General features: G+C 39.7%; 1 protein-coding gene across 3 annotated transcripts in view; it reads left to right on the forward strand.

The window, feature by feature from the left end:
• gfra1a (gdnf family receptor alpha 1a) overlaps positions 1-19,107 on the forward strand; it is a 124,759-nt gene extending 105,652 nt beyond the window's left edge. For all 3 annotated transcript variants that reach the window (XM_037783033.1, XM_037783032.1, XM_037783034.1), the window contains 3 exons: positions 4,648-4,829; positions 11,398-11,445; positions 14,868-19,107. In XM_037783033.1, the coding sequence (XP_037638961.1) occupies positions 4,648-4,829; positions 11,398-11,445; positions 14,868-15,023 (386 nt within the window). In that variant the 3' untranslated portion in view covers positions 15,024-19,107. The remainder of the gene's footprint in view (positions 1-4,647; positions 4,830-11,397; positions 11,446-14,867) is intronic.
• The last annotated feature ends 4,573 nt before the right edge of the window (positions 19,108-23,680 follow it).

Below are 23,680 nucleotides of genomic sequence, written 5' to 3' on the forward strand. Positions count from 1 at the left end.
AACGGAAGGATGCGGATCTGGTCTGCACTGCTTTTGTCAAAGTTGAAAGGACTAATACGTTTTCAATAAGCTTTTATAATCCTTATAAATATAGGCGTAACTCAACCCGTTTCACACAACGTGATTGGTCGATGCCTTTATTCAGACTCGTTCCGGAAAAAAAAAAAAAGACGCTTTTTTGCAACATAATATTTGTGTTCTTTGTGAGAGTACTCCTGACCAAAACAACAGTTCACATACATATATTAATGTGTGAATTAATTGCCGGTGTGTAAAGGCCTTTAGCCAGTTGTAAGTGCGTCATATATTCATGTAGAGTAGCACACACTGACCACGATTTGCTCAAGGTGCACAATTACCTTGTTAATGAACCAATTAGGCATTCAATTGATGAAGCAATCAGCCGTAAGACACCTGTATCAATCAGTCAAATTGGTCGATAGGTTCCTAAGTAGGTGTGTACGCTCTAGAAACATTCAGAATAATGAGCTATAGTCCCAGTAAGGAGGATGAGCTGCTGCTGGTTTGATTTTCATCCGTCAGAATGATGCTGCTGCTGCCTCATTTTCACCAACTCTTCTCTCTTTCACTCACCCTCATCTTCTCCTCTTCTCCTATCTGTTGTCCCCTCCCTCTTGTTTTCTCTGTTGTCTTTTAACCAGTCAGGGTTAACGAGGTTGGTCTGCCGCAGATAATAAGAGCTGCTACACCCACTGTGTGTGTGTGTTTGTGTGTTTCTCAGTGCGTCGTACACGTCTTTGCTTCTGCGTTTTCGCATGATTTTATAAGTGCATGTTCTAGTGAGATTTGCGGGATCAAAAGGGGGTTAATGTGGGTTAAACAAGCTCTCTCTACATTTCTATTATTTGCTTTTAGTCACTTTAGGGAGCCAAGCGAAGGGCAAAGTGGAGGAACACTCTTCCTCTATAGTCTAAGTGTATTCCCTCTCACTCTTCCTACTTGTTTTAATATTTCAAACTCCTTCGTTTTTCACTTGTTCTCCTGCTTCACCTCACTTCGCTCATACTCGTCCCATCTCTCCGTCTCCATCTCCTCCCTTCATGTCCTCCCTCTCTCTCTGCTCTCATTAAGCTAGCTCAGCACTAACTGGAACGGACAACTGTGAAGATCCTGACACACGCCGGTTACAGGGTCATGACTAGAGAGAAACTACAAGGAGAAAGAAAGAAAGAAAGAGGAGAGACAGAAAGAGAGAATATGGATTCACTGAGAGAGAGAGAGAGAGAGAGAGAGAGAGGACTTTCTGTTATACTGCACTTTAGATGTTGTATCGTTCAGAGATGGAAGAGGATGAATACCTGGCATTATCAAAGCATACAGTATGTCATATGTCTGTTGACAAAGTCAAGCAAAATTATTTTTTCCCCTCATTTTGATACCTTTAGAGGCTTTAACCCTCTGAGACCCACAGTAGAGACGTTTTTCACTTTTTTAGGGGGGTACAGGGGGTCTTTAGGGGGAGATAGCAGGACAACAATAGATGTCACATAGAAGTGGTGTACATCATCTGAAAGCTGGGAACCTGAAGATTAATTTGAGATGCAGCGCAGTACTGTGTGTCAAGTTGTTCTAGTCATAAATCAAAAATAAACACGATCATTCCCATGCTCTATTAAGTCTCATAACTTGTTGCAGCAATGTTTGGGTTGATACCATTTGTTACACAGATTTGGTGCTAAATTTAACCATTTTTTAGCTCTGGAGAATTGATAAAAATGAACAATAATCCCTCCAGAATACCACATTAAGACACCAAGACATTGAGGAACACCATAGAAAAAGCCGTGCTGTGAGTTGGTATCAAAAACTTTTGACATTTGGATCTGCTAGAATTGCATTTTTCGGTGGTTGGATGGCGAGCGCTTCTCTTGTGTAAACTGCTCAGAAACCCCCTTATTGTCAATCTAGCTAGGAAAGCCATCCATCCTCTGAATGCTCTAGGTCTCTAGTTTGTGGCTGTAAAGTTTCATGAGGCTGTGATTATCCTAGAGGTCACCACAGGTCATTTTATACAGTGAGGTCAATGAAATGTCTCCTATGGGGACTAACATCATCACACATGAATACAGTTGGGCTCATTGGATCCATAAGAGTCTCAGCTTTACAGTGATACACAATTTATGTAATTCAAGCCTGTTTAAGGACCTAAGGAAATGTTCAAACACACCATTTTAGAATAGGAGAAAATAACACATTTATACTGCATGTGATTATCATAAAGTGGGCATGTCTGTAAAGGGGAGACTCGTGGGTGCCCATTGAACCCATTTTCATTTACATATCTGGAGGTCAGAGGTCAAGGGACCCCTTTGAAAATGGTCATGACAGTTTTTCCTCACGAAAATTTAGCCTGAATTTGGAGCGTTACTGAGCCTCCTTCCCGACAAGCTAACAAGACATTGATACCAATGGAGTCCTTAGGTTTTCTAGTTCCATATATCTTCACTCTAGCTTTAAAACTGTCAGTCGCGGGTCTTCAGGGGGTTGAAGAAACTAACGTTGAATGTTTACTTGAAATACTTGATGTCCTCCGACTAGTTCCAACATCCTACTCAGATATAGAGAGGTTATTCAGGCAGGTGTTCAAATGATATATAAAAGCCAACATCACTTGTTGTGACTCACCTTTGAATGAATGTTTCTAATTCAATAGTAGAAGTTGTTTAAGGTGTCTGGAGTATCTGTAGAGAGAGAAAAGACTGATGGGTTACTGCGTTCATGAAAGCCGGCATTGATAAAGTATGAAAAGATGTTTTATTATGAAAGGAGACAGTTAAATTACAGCTTGCGTTTTTATTTATTGATTGATTGCATTCTCTTATTTTAGACATATGTGGAGTTGCATTTTTGTTTTTTTTGTTGCACACAAACGAACAAAACAAACTCTGAAAGGTTGTTCATGTCCATTTTGCCAATACTGTTTTTTTTAAATAGTTGGCAAAGAATCCACCTGGTAAACCAATGATCTGTTCCAGTATCTAATGTGAATATATGCTGTACATCATGTAGGCGTACTCATGTGTCTTTGCACATGTATGTATGAATCTTTGAGTGGGGTTAAAGAGCCGTTATGCAGATCAGCTCTTCTTTCCTTTACACCAGTATCAGGGTCATAATTCAGTGTTGGAGGGAAGAATATCATTACGTTCAAACAGCAGCTCAGCTTTCCTCTGATGTGTGTGTGTGTGTGTGTGTGTGTGTGTGTGTGTGTGTCTTTTACATCAAAGCCGTATAACGCTATTAATAGGGCCACTAATGGACTCTAATGGTAAATAGCCACATCAGCACTCAGGTTTTTGACTGTGTGGTGAATTTATAATGGAGGGGGAAGTGATAACAAAACTTAAGTACCTTCTAACTTGCCTTTAATTGTGGTTTAGGCCGGTGCAATATAAAGCTTTATTTTAACGTTGGGACTAACAAGCGTGTGATTCATGATGAGATGCAGCTTTTTGCTAAAGTGACCTGCTTGGAATTACGACGCAGTGTTGCTGGCGTGGCCTATAAAACACGTCTTTACCAGCTCAGCGTATCTCACAGTCAGACTCATCAAGAGATGTGTTTGGTACGACGGCGTATTAGGGCCATTGTAGGTATAGAATATTTATTACAGAGCCGGGGGAGGGGGGTAATATTCCAGGAAAAATTATAATATTCTCTGAGATTAAAGTGGGAAATTTACGAGAAAAAAACATACAAATTATGTATGTATCTTTCAGGACCTTCGCCTTTATCACAGGCCATCCTCACAACTATAACACTACTTCAGGAGCAACTAACTTCAGACGGTGGCTGGCGTTACAACGATGTTGCATTGCAGTATTTTTCCAAATTCTTTTCTTGTAAATTTATGATTTTATAATCTCTCAAATTTGTGAGGGTTATTTTTTTTCGTAATTTTGCCAATTTAATCTCAGAATATAAATGTTTGTTCTCATAAATTTGCCACTTTAATCTCAGAGAATATAAAAAAATGATTGTAAATTTACAACTTTATAATTTATTTTAATAAGTTTTATCTCTCAAATTTGTTTTTTCTCGTAAATTAACAAATTTTAATCTCAGAGAATATCTTGTGATTTTTTTCTCGTTGCCACTTTAGTCTCGAGAATATCAAAAAAATGTTCCCATAAATTTACAATTTAATAATCTCTCAAAATTGTGAGTTTTTTCCTTGTAAATTTGCCACTTTAATTTCAGAGGATATATTTTTTTTCTCTGCAATTTACAATTTTATAATCTCACAAAATTGTGAGTTTTTTCCTCAGAAATTTCCAACTTTATAATCTCAAATTTGGGATTTTTATCTCGTAAATTTGCCACTTAAATCTCAGAGAATATAAATTTTTTTCTCTGAAATTTACAACTTTATAATTTCTCTAATCTGTGTTTTTTCTTGTTTGGAGCATTTAATCCGAGTAAAACATTGCTTATATTATGACATCTTATTCTGAAAGATATGTCAGTCTGTGTCACAGTGGCACGGATAGTTCACCTGCAGCAACATTACTGCTTTTCCAAGCATTCAGTTGTTTTCTTTCTTTAGGCTACTTTATGTCCATCACTCACCTCCCCACAAAAGAAAGTATTTGTTGTCCACAGCTAATTAAGTGTTTCCCTCTGTAGGTAATGCCATCCAGGCCTTTGGGAATGGGACGGATGTGGGAGTGTGGCAGCCGATGTCGCCCGTCCAGACCACCACCTCCACCACCACCCCCTACCAGAGAAACAAAGAACGCAACCCCAACACCATCGACAACAACATCAACACAGACCCCAACATCTACCACTTCTGTGGCAGCCTACAGGTGAGACACACACACACACACACACACACACACACAAGCTAGTTCTGGATTCAGAGGACGTCTGGGTGTTCAGAGGCTCAAAGGTTCCAGCCAGTCTGGGACAAATCTGATCCCATAACATGAAAACCTTTTTGTGTTTGTGTAGAAAGAACGTTTTTTCAGATGGATGAAGTTTCTGAGTCGTTAATGTTCTTTATCTGACCTGCTGATCTTCCTATCCTTCAGTCAGTCTCACTATCCATATGTCTGTCTGTTTCTGTTCCCTCACCTCTTTCTTTCTCTTATTACTTTCAGGCATCTATTTCTCTAGTATTGTCACAATACCAAATATCTCGAGTTAAAACAGTGAAGCAGATACTACAAATAAAGTGAGGATTGTTCCTATTGCAAACGTAAGGAAATCTTGTGCCAATAAAAAAAAAGCTAAAGAGTCCGATATTTTTCTCAGGTGTTGGTGGAGACCAAACCAGAGCTAAAAGGAGAATATTGGATTTACGACAATGAGATGATGATGTTACTCAGTGTCTGCTCGATGTGCATTTAGGCGGCTGTTTGTTAGCCATAACAGTTTATTGTAGTATAGCTGGTGATTTGGAGTCTTTATTACAACGCCTTCGTGGCTTTTGGCGTGTCATGCGTATACCGTGTAGTCTGTATTGACTGCAGTGTAAACACATCCACGAGAGTATGCTATGCTCAGTGCCAGTGACGTAGAATAAAAAGAGAGAGAGACTGCTGATGGTGAGAGGGAGGGGAGGTGGACGGGTCCAACAAACACAGGACTTTAGACCGGGAGACCGCTGTTCATGTCCCAAAGTGTTGTTGAGTTATTTTCAAGTTACGTTTGTGAAGTTTGCGACGTGTTTTTTAGTGACATTTGTGACGTGTTTCAGTACTTCTGTTACATTGTTTTCATACATATTTTACACACTTATTTCAAGCCCCACCATGATGTTTTTCCTAAACCTAACGAAGTGGTTTTGTCTCCTAAACCTAACTGCATCTGTTTCATGGTAACGACGTGGCATTAAATGACATTAGAGAAGCCTAAAATGCGTTGTCATGATGCGGAAATGTCTGACTATTTATATACCTTCCCAGGAGATGGGGTTGATACAGTGTCTAAAAAATGTTAATGTACTGATGATATTAAAAACAACGAATAAAACATTGATGTGGACAACGTTATCGTAACTTTTCTAAAATAGTTGTGATAACTTGGTTTCATTTTTTGTCATCATAATATGTAAAATAGTACCAAATTTAAATCTTGGTTCCAGCCGTTGACATGCTCTTCTGTGTATAGATCTATGTTTACCTGTATGTGCCAGCCTCATTGTCTCCGATGAGACTCTGAAACTGTATTTCTCGGCGGGAGCAGCCACTCCTGCTCTACAGGAACAACAGTTATCTAGCTGATGAAACAGCGGGATCGCGAGCAGCAATCCTGAACACCGGTGATGGGCTCCTCCTGGGTCAGGGAGGAAGTGGGGATAATACTGTCATTACCAGCAGAGCGATGACAGGGACTCACAGAGCTATTTCACATATAATAACACTGCAACCGGTGAAGCATCATTAAATCACTAATGTTATTGTTTACTCATGTTAACGGAAAATCCTCCAGCAATTTCAAACTGAAATCCACCTTAATCATCGACAACAATCTGCACCATAAACGTCACTTTTTATCTTTATGTTGTTGTTATTGTTCATGATGCTCTGCACTGTTGTAGTGATCATTCATTACGATGCAGTTTCTGTTTATGTTACTGCATGAGAGATTATTGTCTATCTATGTTATGGCTTAAATCTGCAAATATTTAAACACATAAAGAATAACTTTTCGTCTTTCTTAACTGAACTCAGAAACAATAATATATTTATTCACCTCTCAAAATCCAGTTTTTAACCCCCAAATTCTGGAGCAACATTAATTGATTGTTTTGCCAAATGCTTATTTACATGCTTATTTCACAAATCTTAACTTAAATTCACTCTTCTTTTACCTCCGTTTTGGTCTCCACCATCTCCAAAAACGTAATAACTGGGTCTTTAGCACCACTATGTTCATGAGCTAGACACTAACTTTTGTTTATTGGCAGTTTTGATTCATCAGAGCTTTTACACTGAAAGCAATCCCTGATATTACTGTAGACATGGGTTAATGAGAGCGGTGAGAGAGAACCGACACAGTCGCGATCCTTGAAACCAAAACAATGAGCTGCAAGATGCTAAAGTGGTCTGGAGACCTAAAGGGAAATGCAGAGCTGTGTAAGGGGGCGCTTAAAAACGTGTGGAAAACGTCAGCCGTGCCGCTTTCATCCGTTTATTCAAGGTGCTTAGGAGGTCGCGCTCCCGACGCGCCTGCCGTTACTAGGCAACCACACTTTGACAGCCCTAACACAAACATATTGTATATGAAGGCATACTGTCCTGCAAGTTTAGTTCACACAGACAGATATTGTAGACACACAGTGTGTACTGATAATGAGCTTTGGTGGTGTACTGGTGCGTGTGTGCTGTTGGCACTGCTCTGATAGCACGTCAAGTACAAGTTAATGAGAGAGTTGTGTTAAACCACTTTTCTAGTGTGCACAGTTCCTCAGTATACTGGAGTGTGTCTGCTGGCATGTATGTGTGTTTGATTTTATGTGTTTTATGTGTGTGTGTGTGTGTGTGTGTTGGCATGGAGGCAGGCTACGCTGTTGTAATGACACACTCGAGGGACAAGCCAGTGAGAAGATTCACTCTTCTCATTGATCTCTCTCTTTCACACACACACACACACACATGCAGAATAATAACCGTTAACCAGTGACTCAGAACAACTATACTTCCAGCCAATGACAGCCCAGCGACACTTAAAGCGGTGCGTTTACCGCGGCTTGAAAGAAAAAAATTAAAGGCGGCAACATCTGGTTCTGAGAAGTGAATTCAACGCTGAAGTGCCTTAAACCTGCATTCTTTCTAACAGCCAGCAGGGGGCGACTCCTCTGGTTGTATAGAAGTCTATCAGAAAATGAGCCTACTTCTCACTTGATTTATTACCTCAGTAAACATTATAAACAGAGTTTATGGTCTCAATCGCTAGTTTCAAGTCTTCTTCAATACATCATGATGTTCATTTAGTAAATTATGGTCCCATTTAGAATCAAATAGACCATAAAGCAGGGGATGCTTTAGGGCGGAGCTAACGTGTGATTGACAGGTCGCTACTGAGCGGTTGTCCGGTCTGGGAGTTGTCCGTGTTTTCATCTTTTAACCCTTTCACAGTGTGTTTTCAGTTCATCAAAGTGAATTGGAACATTTTTGTCGCCTAAAAGGACTGCTTTTACTTTTTCATTACACACAACCGAGCTAGTTTGGCCAACAAACAAACCCACCACAAATAAAACAACATACACACACACAGATGCCAGAATGGCGAGGCATGCATACATACACAGTGTGTATATGTGCCTCGGGGCTCCAGCAGCCTGTTCTTATGAATATAGTTGACTCCCGAGCAGGCAGGAAGTGCCCGGGACAAATATGGAAATCTGCCACATGCTAATGTGACTTTTGAGAATAGGCAGGTATTAGGCAAATCCAAAAACACGTGGACACAGGGCAGGAGTATGTGTTTGGATTTGTTGACATCCCAATCTTTTTGAAGCATTGTTTAATATTAAAGGATGCATACAAAGGTTATAATGTTTTCATATGCATGTAATCACAGAGAAAGCTCTCACAGTACAAGTGTGATTCAATTTAACCCTCTGAGACCCACAATAGACCCATTTTGTCTTTTTTAGGGGGGTACAGGGGGTCTTGTGAAACACGATCGATGTAAACAAACCTGTTACAGCTTTTATTCTACCTGCAGGAGTGGAGGCCTAATCTTGTGTTTTGAGTGATGGTAACTTTGGGATTTTCTTGACCCTTTAGTTTACATTCGGATCACAGATTGTTCCATTAATTCTGTCTGTACGGCGAGACAAGCTTTGTAAAAAAATCAGCCTCTAAATTGCTGAATTTGTTAGTTTTGAATCATAGCGTAGACATTATACCAGTAAAACATTAGCAGTGGCAGATGGAGCCCTACTTCTAAATGGAATCTATGTCTCTAAGATTCACTTGCGTACAATTTAAATTTCCAAAATGAGTTGCTGTGAAACACTCAAAGTGCCCTCAGGATTTCACTTCAGCAACAAGCTGTAAAAAAGTTTATTATCATTACGATCTCTCAGTGTTTCTATCTGGGATGTGAAAACTAATGCATCTAAACAATGACTCCCTAACACAGATGGGACCTCATCATGAAACACAAACTGATGTAGTTGTGTTTAGTCATCATGTTCTTCAGTATTTGTTTTGCTACCACGCTCGGCCTGCAAATACACCGTGATTTATAGACATCATTCCACTCGAACTTTGGCTTTTTTTTTTTTTTGTTTAGTGTAGAAGCAAAGGTATAATAACAGAAAACACTTACTCACTTTCTGTATTACCATTCCTACATCCTGTACATCCCTATTTTTGCTCTGCATTCACAATACTGTGTATACCGGAGCCATTTATTATTCTGTCACACCGTACAGCCTGAACACACACACACACAGAAATACCCAGAAGCCAAAAACTGGAGTTACATTCACTTACAGCATCCAGAGATTCAGTCTGCAGGTCATTGGAAGCCACAAACTCCTGCACAAAGTATCAAACTCTCAATCAGATGTTGTATTTACCAAATACAGAACAAAAACACGAGATGTTCAGATGCTGATTACAAGGCCTGCGCTGCAAATCAACTGTTTCGTGGGCTCGCAATCAACACGAGCGGTAATCACTTTTACCTTTTACCAAAAGACACGGAGCAGAGAATAAAGATTACCGATGTGATGCGTCATCACTGAACAAATGTCATGTTTATTTGTACATTTATTTATTTTTTCTGTTCACGACTTGATTGCACACATTTTATTTCCTTATACAATCATTTTAAACTGGAGTTATAAGGCCTCAAATGCACGGTTATAGTTAGAGCTTTTTGTTTAATAATGTGCATGAAGCATGTCTTTCCTTTTGTTTTTTGTTAGGTTTTTATATCATTCTGTAGCTTCCCAGTGGTGTTCGTATATTTTAGCGTCAAAATGCTATTTTCCCTTCAAGCCCTTCTAAAACATGGTGACCTGACGTAGGTTTCTGCATGATGACGCTGCTACATGTACAGTATATATACATCCTTATAGACAGTGTATTAATACAGTGACTTAGATGGTGGTCGGCGTGCTCCCAGTTTGGAGAAGCAAACAGGAGTACCGGCAGGAAGCTAAGCAACATACCGCTGTAGACGCCACGTTTAGTTCAGATCAGAAAGTCACACAATAACACAAACTAATTAACCGATCGATGCAGCGGTAGACCAGCAACCCCTCTGTTCTGAGAGGTAAAATTACTGTTTTTGTGAATGGAGTCTGGTGGCTTTGAAGACAGCGATATAACGGCTTCAGTTCCCCGTCAGAAAGGGCTGTCTGATGGCGAGGTAAACGGTGACAGCCCAACTGGCAGCAGCGGCGATCTTCATCAGGGAAATTTGTTATTTAGCATAGTTCAGCATTCTTACCGGCTGCTTCTCAGACTTTGTAGACGTCAGTTGTGCACAGTCTTACCGCCGATATCGATGCCGTTTGAGAAACAGCACTGCTTGTTAACTCTTCCAGACCCATTTCACTGTGACACTGTGACTTTTATAATGCTTTAAGGTAGATTGGTTCCATCCGGTTTACTTTCTGTACACTGTTTTGCTAGTGGACTTATTACTTTACTGATTTATTCATTTTCTTTCTTTAATCATTAATAAGATGCATTTATTTACATTTATAAAGCTTATTTCCTGGAGCCTCCAGTTTGACTTGACAGTGTGTGTGTGTGTGTGTGTGAGAGAGAGAATCAAAGACGGTGTGTTTGAGCTTGCGACAGCCATTGAATGATAAATGTGAGATGAAATCACAGTCTGGGTTTGACTGTCCCTCTGTGCTCAGCCTCGCTCTTCTTCTCCTCTCACTGGAAATATCAGAGGCTTTAAAAGTTTAACAGGCTCTCGGGGTAAAAACCATCCAAGGTTATAGTTTTTTTTTTTTTTCCCCTCTTTAGCGTCAGTGTCCAATCTGTTGCTGTGATCAGATCGGCGCCGAGCTTTCATAAACGCTCAGATTGAATGTGATGCTTATTTTTGAAGTTTAGTCACAGTGTTTGAACACTGATGTTGTTTTCTACCTGTTGTTGTGTAAACGTATTGACAGAATATGTTCAGTCTGATTAGATTGCAGATTGTTCCATCGATTGTTGATCGAAGCAAATTAATTACTGCAGATCCTCAGTGCACGCTCTCTCCAGTCTCAGCGTGACGGTTGTCAAAGCGCTAAAATGCTGTTGTGTTGTAACATGCAAACTTTAAGAAATGAGTTAACCTTGAAACTGTATCATCATCTGTTTGATATTTGGATCTTTTTCATAAACACAAACATATTTTATTTGTGGGTTGTAACATGGGATTGTGTTTCTTTGTGTCTGTCTGTTGCAGGCTCAGAAATTGAAGTCAAACTCATCCGTCAACGGCGTCTTCTGTGTGGTAAGTTTGTCGTCAATTGTGTAATAAAATGAAATATGACTTTGAGTGGGACAGGATCAAATACTTGAAGGTATTCAATAACAACAACAACTAACTCAACTAAAACGTTCCTCATCTGTTTACTTCTTATACAATTATATTGCAGCTAAAGGGACTATTTGTAACTTTCAGAAATGCTTCTTAACAACGACACCTGTGGCCGTGAAATCAACGAAAGTCAGCGTCGGGCTCGCGCTTGCTCGCTCTACATAGACATGAAAGAGCATCGCTCAAAACAGTGAGGCAACGCACGTCAGCTAAAACCACAATATCACTCTATATTTCAGCTGCTTAGCAGTAATGTTAGCTGACCAGACGAAGGTCTCTCCATGAATCAATGCTGATACTGTGTATTCTTCTCCTGCCTCAGCGCAGGCTTCAGCAGCGGGGCTCCGCAGTGAGAAACTCGTCTCCCTCCGCCCGCAGCCGGAGTGAACATGGAGACACCGGCACCCGGTCGGTAACGAGACGACAACGTTTCTCTCTGCGAAGCCCCGTCACTTCACAAGACACGGAAAACCTCTGTTGGTCTGGAGGAGCTGCAGCAGTTATTTCTGCACAAACGTCCACTCTACATTCACTAGATATTCTCAGAGTTAAACTAACTCTTTTGCAGTGTGGAGTGAGCGCGTGTTCACGTCTAGAGGTGGAGCGAGTACGCGAGAACGCGTGCGCTGTCTGAGTGAAGGCAAGCAGGCAGAGGAGCGGGGACGCCGGCCACACGCGAGTGCGCATATGCGAGCGCGCATGTGTCCCGACCCGGTACATTTATACGCTTAAAAAGTTACAAACAGTCCCTTTAAAAAGACAATCAGTAAGGCCGCTAAATCTACATTTTCTAAGCATTCTTAAATGCACCAAAAGAGTTCTAACAAACAATAAGAAAACATGCGGCCATGAGCAGCACGTGACGGCTACCTCGTTGAACTGCTGCGTATGTCACACGTGTGGCGTCCACACCGTTTCTGTTGCTGGGCTGCTGCTGCCTGCCCTTTCTTTCTACATTGAGTTTGCCTTTCATAATGGCCATTTCATTTCATTATAAATGTCATTTATATTTATTTAAGACAGAAAAGGTTGAGGTCATACAGCTCCGTGTGTTTTAAGATACCTCATCATGGTTACTAACAGAAAAGGTGTTTACTGCAGTGCACTTGGATGTGGTGGTAAAGGTACGCTCGGACAAAACAGATTTGAAAGAACTGTCTGAAAAATATCCACCTGAACACAACTGAACCATTTTATCTCAGAAAACAATTTAATTCAACAGCATCAAGGCAATTACCGGAGCTATCAAATAATCACAACGTGTGATCCGCCCTCGCCGTTGGAAGTCTCTGACCTCCCTCTGACTGTGATTGCCGCGGCCAATCCTTTCCCGCCTCCCTTTGTAAACTCCTGGTCTTTGTAGTTCCTGTGAGGCTGAAATGGGATTGTTGCTTATCTGTGGCTTTTAAAGTTCACTGTAAATGTCATTGTACAATAATAAGGCACTGTTATGCACCGGACTGACATTTAATAGAGGCAGGGACAGGTCTGGGGGAGATGACCCAGCCGTTAGCTCGCAGCTTTATTAGCCCGCCAAAGAGCTGCTGGTGAAGCTCTGTACTCACGCATGATGGCACATGCAAAATGCACACACACGCACATACTTTTTAGCTTTCCACTCTGGCATTTTAATTATAAAAACAACCTTTTTATTTTGTACTGTGTCACACCAGATGAATGTATTTAGTTTTTGTAGGTGATATTATTGAATTAAACAGTCTGGAAGTACACCACATCCTGTATGCATGAATTATACTGCAACCTAAAGTCCTAAATCTAAAGGATTCTGGTATACTCCCAAACAAATCAAAATGCCTTTCTCCAATGTGTAGTGCATAAAGACCTAAATACCTAAAACGTGACAATGGTGCTTGAAATGCTTGGCAGCGTTTTGTGTTATTGTTGTTGTTGTTTTGGTCATCATTTATCAAGCTGCCATGAAACCGATCCCAGAGTCTGCCGTGGATGAGATCCAGAGGCACCTGCCACAGCTGATTCATGAAACTTCCTCCTGCCACAATCTGGACATTCAGACCACAGAGTTTACTGTGTAGAAACCAGTTGTCTCTGAATATGCACATTTACCAAAACGATGACAGGTTAATCTCACAGCCTTGAGAAAGAGGGATTGATATATACTAACTAATCTTTATATACTGACCACATTGAGCACATGCATTAAGGCTCACTATTGTTCCCCATTATCTTTTTATTGGTATATCTGTGTGTATTTTCAATATTTTATATATTCCCAACCTGGGGTCCCTTAGGCGGGGCACCACAATTTGTCTGCTCTGAGGTTGTTCAAATTAGATTTGCACATGTATAACTAAAATCAAAATAACTAGGGCTGTCAAAGTTAACGTGATAATAACGCGTTAATGTAAATTTGTTTTAACGGCAATCATTTCTTTAACGCATTAACGCAATTTGGGATTTTAAGGTCATAGCGGCTCAATTTAAAAGCTAGAGTGAAGATACTGGTATCATATGAAACTAGAAAAACCTAAGGAATCCATTGGTACCAACCATGTCATACTAGCTCGTCATGAAGGAGGTTAAATAACGCTCCACAGTTACGTTACATTTTGGTGAGGAAAAACTGTCATGTCCATTTTCAAAGTGGTCCCTTGACCTCTGACCTCCAGATATGTGAATGTAAATGGGTTCTATGAGTACCCACGAGTCTCCCCTTTACATTCATGCCCACTTCATGATAATCACATGCAGTTTGGGGCAAGTCATAGTCAAGTCAGCACACTGACACACTGACAGCTGTTGTTGCCTGTTGGGCTGCAGTTTGCCATGTTATGATTGGAGCATATTGTTGTATGCTAAATGCAGTACCTGTGAGGGTTTCTGGATCAATATCTGTCATTGTTTTGTGTTGTTAATTGATTTATAATAATAAATATATACATACATTTGCATAAAGCAGCATATTTGCCCACTCCCATGTTGATGAGAGTATTAAATACTTGACAAATCTGCCTTTAAGGTGCATTTATGCAATTAATTTGCTAGATATTATCCAGAAACCCTCACAGGTACTGCATTTAGCATGAAACAATATGCTCAAATCATACCAATTAGTACTAGTGAATTCTTCAGGTTTTTCTAGTTTCATATGATACCAGTTTCTTCACTCTAGAGTTAAGACTGAGCTGCTACAACCTAAAACTCACAAGTTGCGTTAATGGGTTAAAGAAATTAGTGGCGTTAAAATTAATTTGCGTTATTAACGCATTAACTTTGACAGCCCTAATAAAAACATAACAGAGTCTCACATAGTTTTTTTTGTCCTTGTCTCGTGTCCATGTCTGTCTCTCCCTCAGGACCCTCTGATCGACGGTCAAAGTACGTCCAACGCCATCATGAGAAACTCGGCGGCGGTCTCCAGACGGCCCGCGGGCCTGGCCTCTCTGCTGCCCCCGCTGCTCTGGCTGTGGTACTGCAGCCCGCTAGCGTCCTCCTCGCCGAGCGCCTTGTAGCCGCTTCGCAGCAACAAACTCCAACGGACTGACAAACACACATTTGTATAAAAGAAAAGGCAAAACAAGAAATTATATCCTTTTTTTTTTTCTCAGTAATAACCTGTTGTACTTTTATTTCCCTCTCTCTTTTGACTTTGTTTTTTTTATGAATTTTGTTGTTTTTATTGTTTGTTTGTTTTTGCATTGCAGCTGTGTGCTAAAGCGGTGATCTGTACGTGTTAACTGGCTGTGCGTTCCCTTTTAGGTTAAAAAAAAGGGATTTAAAGCTTCCGTACTCGAGGACTACATTCCAGTAAACCACAGCTGGTGGCTCTTGGAAAGGTACATACAATGTAAATTACATTTTTCAGAGTCGTCAGATCAGTTTTCACCCGCGTCTGTTTGTGTGTCGAGGCTATAGGTGGGATCTTTTGCTCTAAAAAGTCACAGTCAGTTCAGTAACGGCTACGTTTTATCACTCGGGCAGCCTTTTAGGTGTTAATCAGTCTCCTCTGTGGTTTCTGTATGTTTTGATAACGACGTGATCTGGTACATTTTTACGAAAGGCCCACGTGGATATTTACGCTGAGTGAACACCAATAACATCAGAGAAGTTAGCGCCCAAACCGTCTCTACTGTAGCTCGCACTGACACACACGTCGCCGCCGGCAAAAGCACACAAGCAAAGACCCACAAACACACATGTTCACACATTCAGACAGAAACACACACACACAGCGCCACGCTTCCTGCTCCCGTTTTTTTTACACCTGGAGTGATACTCAGTAGGTTAGATACGCTGCTGTGGATGGCTGAATCCACTCCACTCATTAGTGATTGTACATACGTGTGATAGTTAGAAGCCATGTTCAGTGTTTCTCTACGGAAGGAGCCAGAGAAGCTGCTGCAGTTTCACCTCTTTTTCTTTTTTAGTTTTGATGTACTTTCGCTGCACTGCGTCCACAAAAACAAGAGCTGAGGAAAAAAAAATAATATTGTTGTAGAGTATATTCAACGGTAACTCACACACACCTCCATCACGCCAGAGCTCAGAGCATCCTTTTTCTGTCAGTTCAGTGTTACGACTTATTGCCTCAATTGTGAAACTGTCAACACGTGTTTGGGGAGGAAGCGATCGCTTGATATTGACCGTTTGCTAAGCCCCGCCCCCCTCACTTACTGTCAGTACGACTGTGGACGTTCCACGCTTGTTCTACCTGTAATCCCACCAAATCATGCAGTTTGCTATGATATGCTCCTTGCATAGAAATAAAATAGGAGTACAACACGGACACTGAAGTGTTTTACATGATCATTTGACTAGTACAAAAAATAAGGCAATTGTTGTTAGTTGTCATGGTGACGGCACATATCAGTGGAGCCGTAAAGCGTGATGTCAGCTCGCTGGGAAGAGAGCGGACGCAGCTCCAGAGACGGATGTCTGGCTAGTTAGCTAGGTAGATTGTCCTTCTCTGGAGCGGCAGGGAGTGAGGAGGAGGGACCGTTAGACCCACCAGCCCGCTGTTGGGCTCATTTTCTGTACCAGTGTATCATTAAAGCATGATGGAATTAGCTAGCTAGCTAATGCCTGACACCTCTGCCTGGATTTTCTCTTTTCTTCTTATATTGCTTTACTCGGGACGCTGCTGGCCGTCTGCAAACAGGCTTTAGGCCCGTCGTCGGGGTGTAACCCCCAGCCAGTAACAGCACACAGGCCCGTTTATGTGGTCAAATATCACCACTTTGTCACGCCCCTCGGCTTCTTATACCCAGACACAACGGCTATTCAGAGTTGCGCTGAGTTAGTTGTATGTTTTTTGTGTCTTGGAACGTAACCGCCTGGAAACAATCAGAAAATAACATTTTATTTTTCTGATTCGCTGCTTTGTTCTCACTACCGCCGCTCCCTCACTTCATTCACTCTCTAGCTAGCTCGACCATCGCTGCTCTCTCTCCCTCGCTTGTTACTTCAGCCGAGGAGGAGGAGTGACCAACTTAGAGGTACATATTATATACCTTTAAGTTGTTCAATTTTACTCATTTCCTCTGGCTCTCTGTGCTTCGTAACGTTACAACTCCACTGCTCGTTTTAGTCGTTACTGCAAAACCTCACCTCAGTGAGTTCACAACTTGCTGTGAGTCGGTTTAGTTTATACGTAAGTTAGTATACATCCATGGCTACAACGCTCGCAATGGTAATGATATACTGTACATAAAAATGACCGCCACTCTGACCAACCTGCTATGTTGATTTGATTGTGAATGGTATGTTCTACTCCGATTCTATTTCTATGGCTCCTTGGCTTTGGAAGTAACGCCAAAGAACGTATATCGCCAAGAAGTGAAAGTCAATTGGTCATTCCATTGCTGCTGTAGAGCTATGCTTCCGCCATTTTGGACTGAAAGAGACTACCAGACGCCAGTAAAAAGTTCACCTGAAAGTATTAGGAGTTTTCAGTCCAAAATGGCGGCAGCAGCTGTTATCAAAAAGACACCAGAGTTTCGTCTCTTTGCTCCTCTTTGGTAACACTATGCTATTGTAGCTAGAATGCTAAGAGCCTACACTGTTTAATCCATTCCTAGCACTGTTGCTCTTATTTGTGTTATTCTGGAAAGGGAAAGCTCGTTGGATCCAGACTTTGGCTCTTTTTAGTTCCAGCATGTTGATTGGACTATAAAGCTGCTAAGTTTCGACTGAAGAATCATTATTTTTGGGGGGGGGGGTGTTCAGCAAACGGTCAACTCTCTCTTGTCGTGAAAGCGACTGCAGCAAACACGTAACATGTGACTTATGTACTGTATGTAAATCGTTCAAGCATTTTGTATGTCTGCTCCCGAGGACTGCTGGGAAAATAAAATAAAAACAACAACAACATCGCAATCATTCTCAGACGTAGACGCATCTGTTTTGAGGGGATTTTTTGAGTTCTCGTTTACATGCAGCACTGTTGCATGTTCCACCGTCATTCGGACAACCGACGGGAGCATCTCCGACACGCTGCTTGGGTTTATGTAGCTTCTCAGAAAAACATGATTAATGTATAGCAGAACCTAAATGTTATTTACCGAGCATAAACATGGTATATGCACTGTATGTACTTGGCTGAAAACTATAAAAATTGGACAAATAAATGTCTGATGATATTCTATTCCAGAGCATTGTGAGCTATTTTGACATTCAGATACAAAATATTGAAAATAAACCAGAATATTGTTTTTTATAACGTGTATATTTCTCCCCAGTATGTACATGGAATATTATTGCATCTGAGAAAGAGGATATCAATGTAACTCTCCTACTGTAGTTATATGAGCATATTGTTTTGTACCATAGCCCCATTTATGATGTTGCTTAAATATAGTATTTGGGTTTTTTTTGGCTAAGATTTAAACTTATTTTTCTATCTTTTACTAATTTTTGCTGTTTTGATGAACGACCGAGCGCCGATAGCTCATATTGAAATGTTCAACTTTGTTTTTAAGACTGTTCTGTTACCGTAATTATTTTGGTTTGAAATAATTATGGCAACAATAACTAGAAGTTGAGCAAGAAAATGGTCATTGCATGGTGATTGAGAAGGAAATAAATCAGTGTTTAAAGACAAATATATTCTATACCACATTGAAGCTTGTTTTTATGGTATATTTGACCGAAAGGTGGGCACGTGGGGAATTTCCCACAGATTGAATGTGTGCAGATTGGAGGGAAAGTTAAAGAGAAATGTTTGAAAACTCAACTAACTGGAACTGATTACATTTCTCAGAATTGTGTCTTACGGTACGTCTGCTCATTTTATATTTGAACCCCAGTGTCATATCTTCATTGGCCCTGGAATATGAGATAAAGTTTATAGAAGAGTTCCTCTGAGCTCAGACGTCCTCCCGATGTAAAAGTCCCACTTTTTGGACGAAAAAAAAAACGATGTTAAATATGTTTGCTGTCCATCTCCCATCCCATCTGTTGTTTCAAAAATACCAAAAATGGCTTTTTTGGAGATGCAGACTCCCTCAGCTATCCGGCATCATTAACTTCCTTAGCTTGTGAAAATGTAAAATCTATTGTACAAAAAGTTATGATTAAAAACTGTGAAATCACCCAGAACGTTTGTACGTGGCGTCATTTCACCGGACGAAGATGAGAAGAAAGAAAAGCCGACAGACACCTGGAGAGAAAGTTTGAGTTGATCCTGAGAGGCTGATAAAGATTAGAGTTAATGTTGTTGACCTCGAGGTCAGCGAGCCGAAGGAGCCGTGGAGAGCAAAAAGATGAGACCGGATAAAGAAAAAGTCATCTGAGGTTTCCGACAACTTTATTTTTTTAGCTTTGGCCAACTGACATGAGGGGAAGGGTTCACATCAGGCCGGCTGAGATCTTTAATCTCAGATTAAAGTGAAAGAACGAATAAATTACTGTATATGTATCTTTCAGGGCCATCCTCATCATAATAACACAAATGTAGGAGCAACGAAATTCAGACGGTGGCTGGCGTTACCACGATTTTGCACTACACTATTTTTGTGAGTTTCTTTCTCATAAATTTGCAAATTTAATTTTGGAAATTTCGAGTTTTTTTCTCTGAATATTACCCCTCTCCCCCGCCTCTGTAATTATTATGGCCCTAATATATGGGGGACGGAACCTGCCAAAATAAGAAAATAATTGATTAATAAATAAATAAATGTCACTAAATGCAGCAAAACTTATATTAAAAATAAATGTAGCCATTAATTAATTGATCAAATGTGACATAAATTGATATTTCTGTTTTAATTGACTTCTATTTATTTATCTTTGTATTAATTCCTTTATTTATTTACTTTTATGTTTAATTTTCCTTTTTATTTATTTATCTATTTTTATATATATTCATTTTTATATATATTCATTTTTTGCATTTGGGGAAATAAATAAGGGTGAAATTCAAAGGGGAAATTGTGCATAAATAAATAAATACATGAATAAATAAATAAATACATTTAAAAATAACTACAAAATTAATAAATAAAAATCTATGAATGAATAAATAAATGCATTAATAAATAAATAAATAAATACATTTAAAAATGAATAGCAATAAATTAATAAATAATTGAAAGGGAAAATTAAACAGAAGAGTAAATAAATAAGATAATTAATACAAATAAATAGAGAAGCATATTAAAACAGAAATATCAATTTATGTCACATTTTATCAATTAATTAATGGCTACATTTATTTTAAATATTATTTTAGATGCATTTAATGACATATTTTTTTATTTATCAAGTCATTATTTGTATTTATTTATTTATTAATTCATTTATTTTTCATTATTATTTTTTTTGGCAGGTTCTGTCCTCCATAGTAATACACCTTCATAGTTTTTCCCTCAAACTATTAAATAAATTGAATTATGTTAAAATAACATTGAAACCTCATAGTCAAACTATAAAAATGGACTTGAAAATTCTGATGTAAAAACATGTTTTTTTTTCATGTACTGTTGTCTAATGTAGATGTAAAGTTCAGGAATGATAATGATGTCACTCACATGCACCCAAATGAAACACATGTGTAATGATGCACAGGTGAGCTGATTGTTTACCTGAGAGGTTCTGCTGCTGTCTGAGGAGGAGGAGGAGGAAGAGGCCTCCTCTCTCTGCTTCACTGTGTGATTATAAAGCTGGTTGAACTGCTGCTGGTTGTATTAGAGGTTTTAGACTCACCTGTTTGATTTATGTGTCTTATTAATGCAGTGTGTGTTTCTATCTGTTGTCGGTCATTGTTGTTTAATTCCAGGAGTTGTGTTCTTGTAGGCTGCAGCTACAGGCCTGTATGAAGGAGTTCTGCTGTCTACATACTTTAGTCTGCAGTATAATTAATCTGCAATGTGCCTGTTTAAAGTAACTGTATTAATATTTGTTTTAGACATGAGGTCCTGGTGGTGAACATTAACATGGACATATTATCACAACATGGGCTGCTGGAAACAGACATGCAACAGGCCTCACCACCTCTCCTCCTCCAATACTGCAGCAGAAACATACACAGGTCAGCTGCTTAATGTTGTTCTTTCCTCATTGTTTTGGGTCTTTTTGTACTTATCTTTTGTCTGTGGTTGTTTTGCCCCTTTTTCTAATTGCTTTGGTCTCTTTTGTAGTCATTTCAAGTCTCTATTTGGTCATTATAAATCTCCCTGTAGTCACTTTGAGTCTCTTTGTAGTTGCTCTGTGTCTGTTTTTTGTGGTTTTGTTGCCCCTTTTCATAGTCATTTTGAGTCTCTTTGTAGTTGTTTGGTCTTTTTGTAGTCATTTTGAGTCTTTTGGTGGTCATTTTGAGTATTTTTGAAGTCATTTTGAGTCATTATTTGGTCATTTTGAGTCTCTTTGTGGTCATTTTGTCCCTCTTTGTAGTTGCTCTGTCTCTTTGTAGCTGTTTTGGCCTCTTTGACGTCATTTTGAGGCTCTTTGAGGTAATTTCAGCCTCAAAAGCTAGTCTATTTGTAGTTGTTTGATCTCTTTGTATTCATTTTGAGTCTTTGTGGTCATTTTGAGTCTTTTTGTAGTCATTTTGAGTGTCTATTTGGTCATTTTGAGACTCTTTGTGATCATTTTGTCCTTCTTTGTAGTTGCTCTGTGTCTCTTTGTGGTCATTTTGAGTCTTTTTGTGGTAATTTTGAGTCTCTATTTGGTAATTTTGAAGCTCTCTGTGGTCATTGTGTCTCTCTTTGTAGTTGCTCTTTGTCACGGTGTAGCTGTTTTGGTGTCTTTGAGGTTATTTTGAGGCTCTTTGAGGTAATTTCAGCCTCTTTTTCGTCATTTTATGTCTCTTTGTAGTTGCTCTGTGTCTCTTTTTGAAGTTGTGTTGCCCCTTTTCGGAGTCGCTGTGAGTCGCTGTGAGTCTCTTTGCAGCTGTTTTGCAGATTGAAGAGTGTAACTGAACAAAACCATTAACTGACAGTGTAGAGACATTTAACATACCAGAAATTACTGGAGACAGTATAAAAACCACAGTGAACAAATCTCACTACTCTGTGTGGCTGTTGTTTTTGACCTAAAACACTTTTGTTTCACTGTTTGGCATCTCATAAGAAACATTTTAACACCTGAAGCAGATTTACTACCGAATGATAAAGTATATCCTAATGCTCTACTCAGGTCCAAAGTGTATATAAAATGGTACTCGTGTTATTGAAACAGGAAACTATGAATAGACTCAGAGTAGGAAAGTTATTAATTAAAATCACTTTTCTTATAATTTCATGGAAAATGTGTTTAATGGAAAAGTAATGGCATAAACAGGCAACTGGACTCCCATCTATGACTCCACGTGTCATATTAAATGGTGTTGATGGTCACTGACATCTACTGATGCATTTCTGATATTATGAATAAAACATTAATGTAAAACAGAAAAGGATGATGGGTAAATGGACTGACATCCGCACGTCATCGTCATGAAATGCCAGGAAATTAGTCTGACATTTGAATGTAATTTCTAGTTATAATTCTGCATTATCTTTTCGACAAAGCCATTAGACTAACCGCACGTCCTCGAGCCCTAATGCAGCGCACCATAATAACAGTCATCGCAGTATAACCATATTTACCAAGAATGTATTTGGGAAGTGGCCGGTAATACCACTCGAGGCTGCATGCAATGAGATCTGAGTCACCGTTCGGTATTAGTAGTTTTTACTTTTTGAAGAAATTTCAGTTTTGTTCAGTTAATGTGTCGGGCAGCTGTCGACACATTTACACATCTGAAGTTTTCTGTTATTCCTCCCTGACGCTGTGCAGAGGTGTGGACACGTCATTACTGAGGACACCATTAATAGACGAGGTATGAGATGAGCTCAGAGAATGAAAATGGTTAATTATATATCAACGGATTGAATTGGATTTTAAAAAAGAGAGAGTACAGCATTTTTTTTTTATTTGTTTATTGGGTTTTGCATGAACGTACAAGAGCATTTATGAAAAGTAGGGCTGTCAAAGTTAACGTGATAATAACACGTTAACGCAAATTAATTTTAACGCCACTAATTATACCCCAACGACAATGTACTCAGGGGTATATAGCGCTCCACGTATGTCCGTCCTTCCGTCCGTTTGCGTGTTAACTTTCATTTGCGGAGTAGAACTTGGAAACTATTTAACTTAGCAACTTCAAATTTGGTGTGATGGTTGACCGTGTGGTCTAGTTGTGCCTTTTGGGGGTTAGAAGTCCAGGGTGCCCAAACTTTTTGCAATTTTTCCAACAGGGCAAAATCTTTGGCCCTACTTCAAGGTCAGGCAGTGAGCGGGGGGGTATGTGAGCCATGCTCACTTTTGCCTTGTTTCTTTCACATATTAACACAATTAGATTTTTCGGGGGTTGTAACGGCTCACTTTTAAAGCTAGAGTGAAGATACTGGCATCATATGAAACTAAAACACCTAAAGAATCCATTGGTACCAACCATGTCATACTAGCTTGTCAGGAAGGAGGCTAAATTTGTGTGTACCAGCTGCAGGAGCACAACAGATATTCGTTGCCGGGAGTCCCCAGTTCACCGTCCGGGAGCGTTAACTTAGCAACTACGATGCTGCGTGTAGTGTCGCGGACATGCAGACACTTTCCCAGTAAAAGTCTCCACCGCAGATTTAGTTTAGTTTAGCAGGTTGTCAGCTGTGTGTCTGCCCGGTGTAAGTTT

The sequence above is a fragment of the Sebastes umbrosus genome, chromosome 10 (genome assembly GCF_015220745.1).
Source record: "Sebastes umbrosus isolate fSebUmb1 chromosome 10, fSebUmb1.pri, whole genome shotgun sequence".
In the NCBI taxonomy this organism is placed as follows: Eukaryota; Metazoa; Chordata; class Actinopteri; order Perciformes; family Sebastidae; genus Sebastes; species Sebastes umbrosus.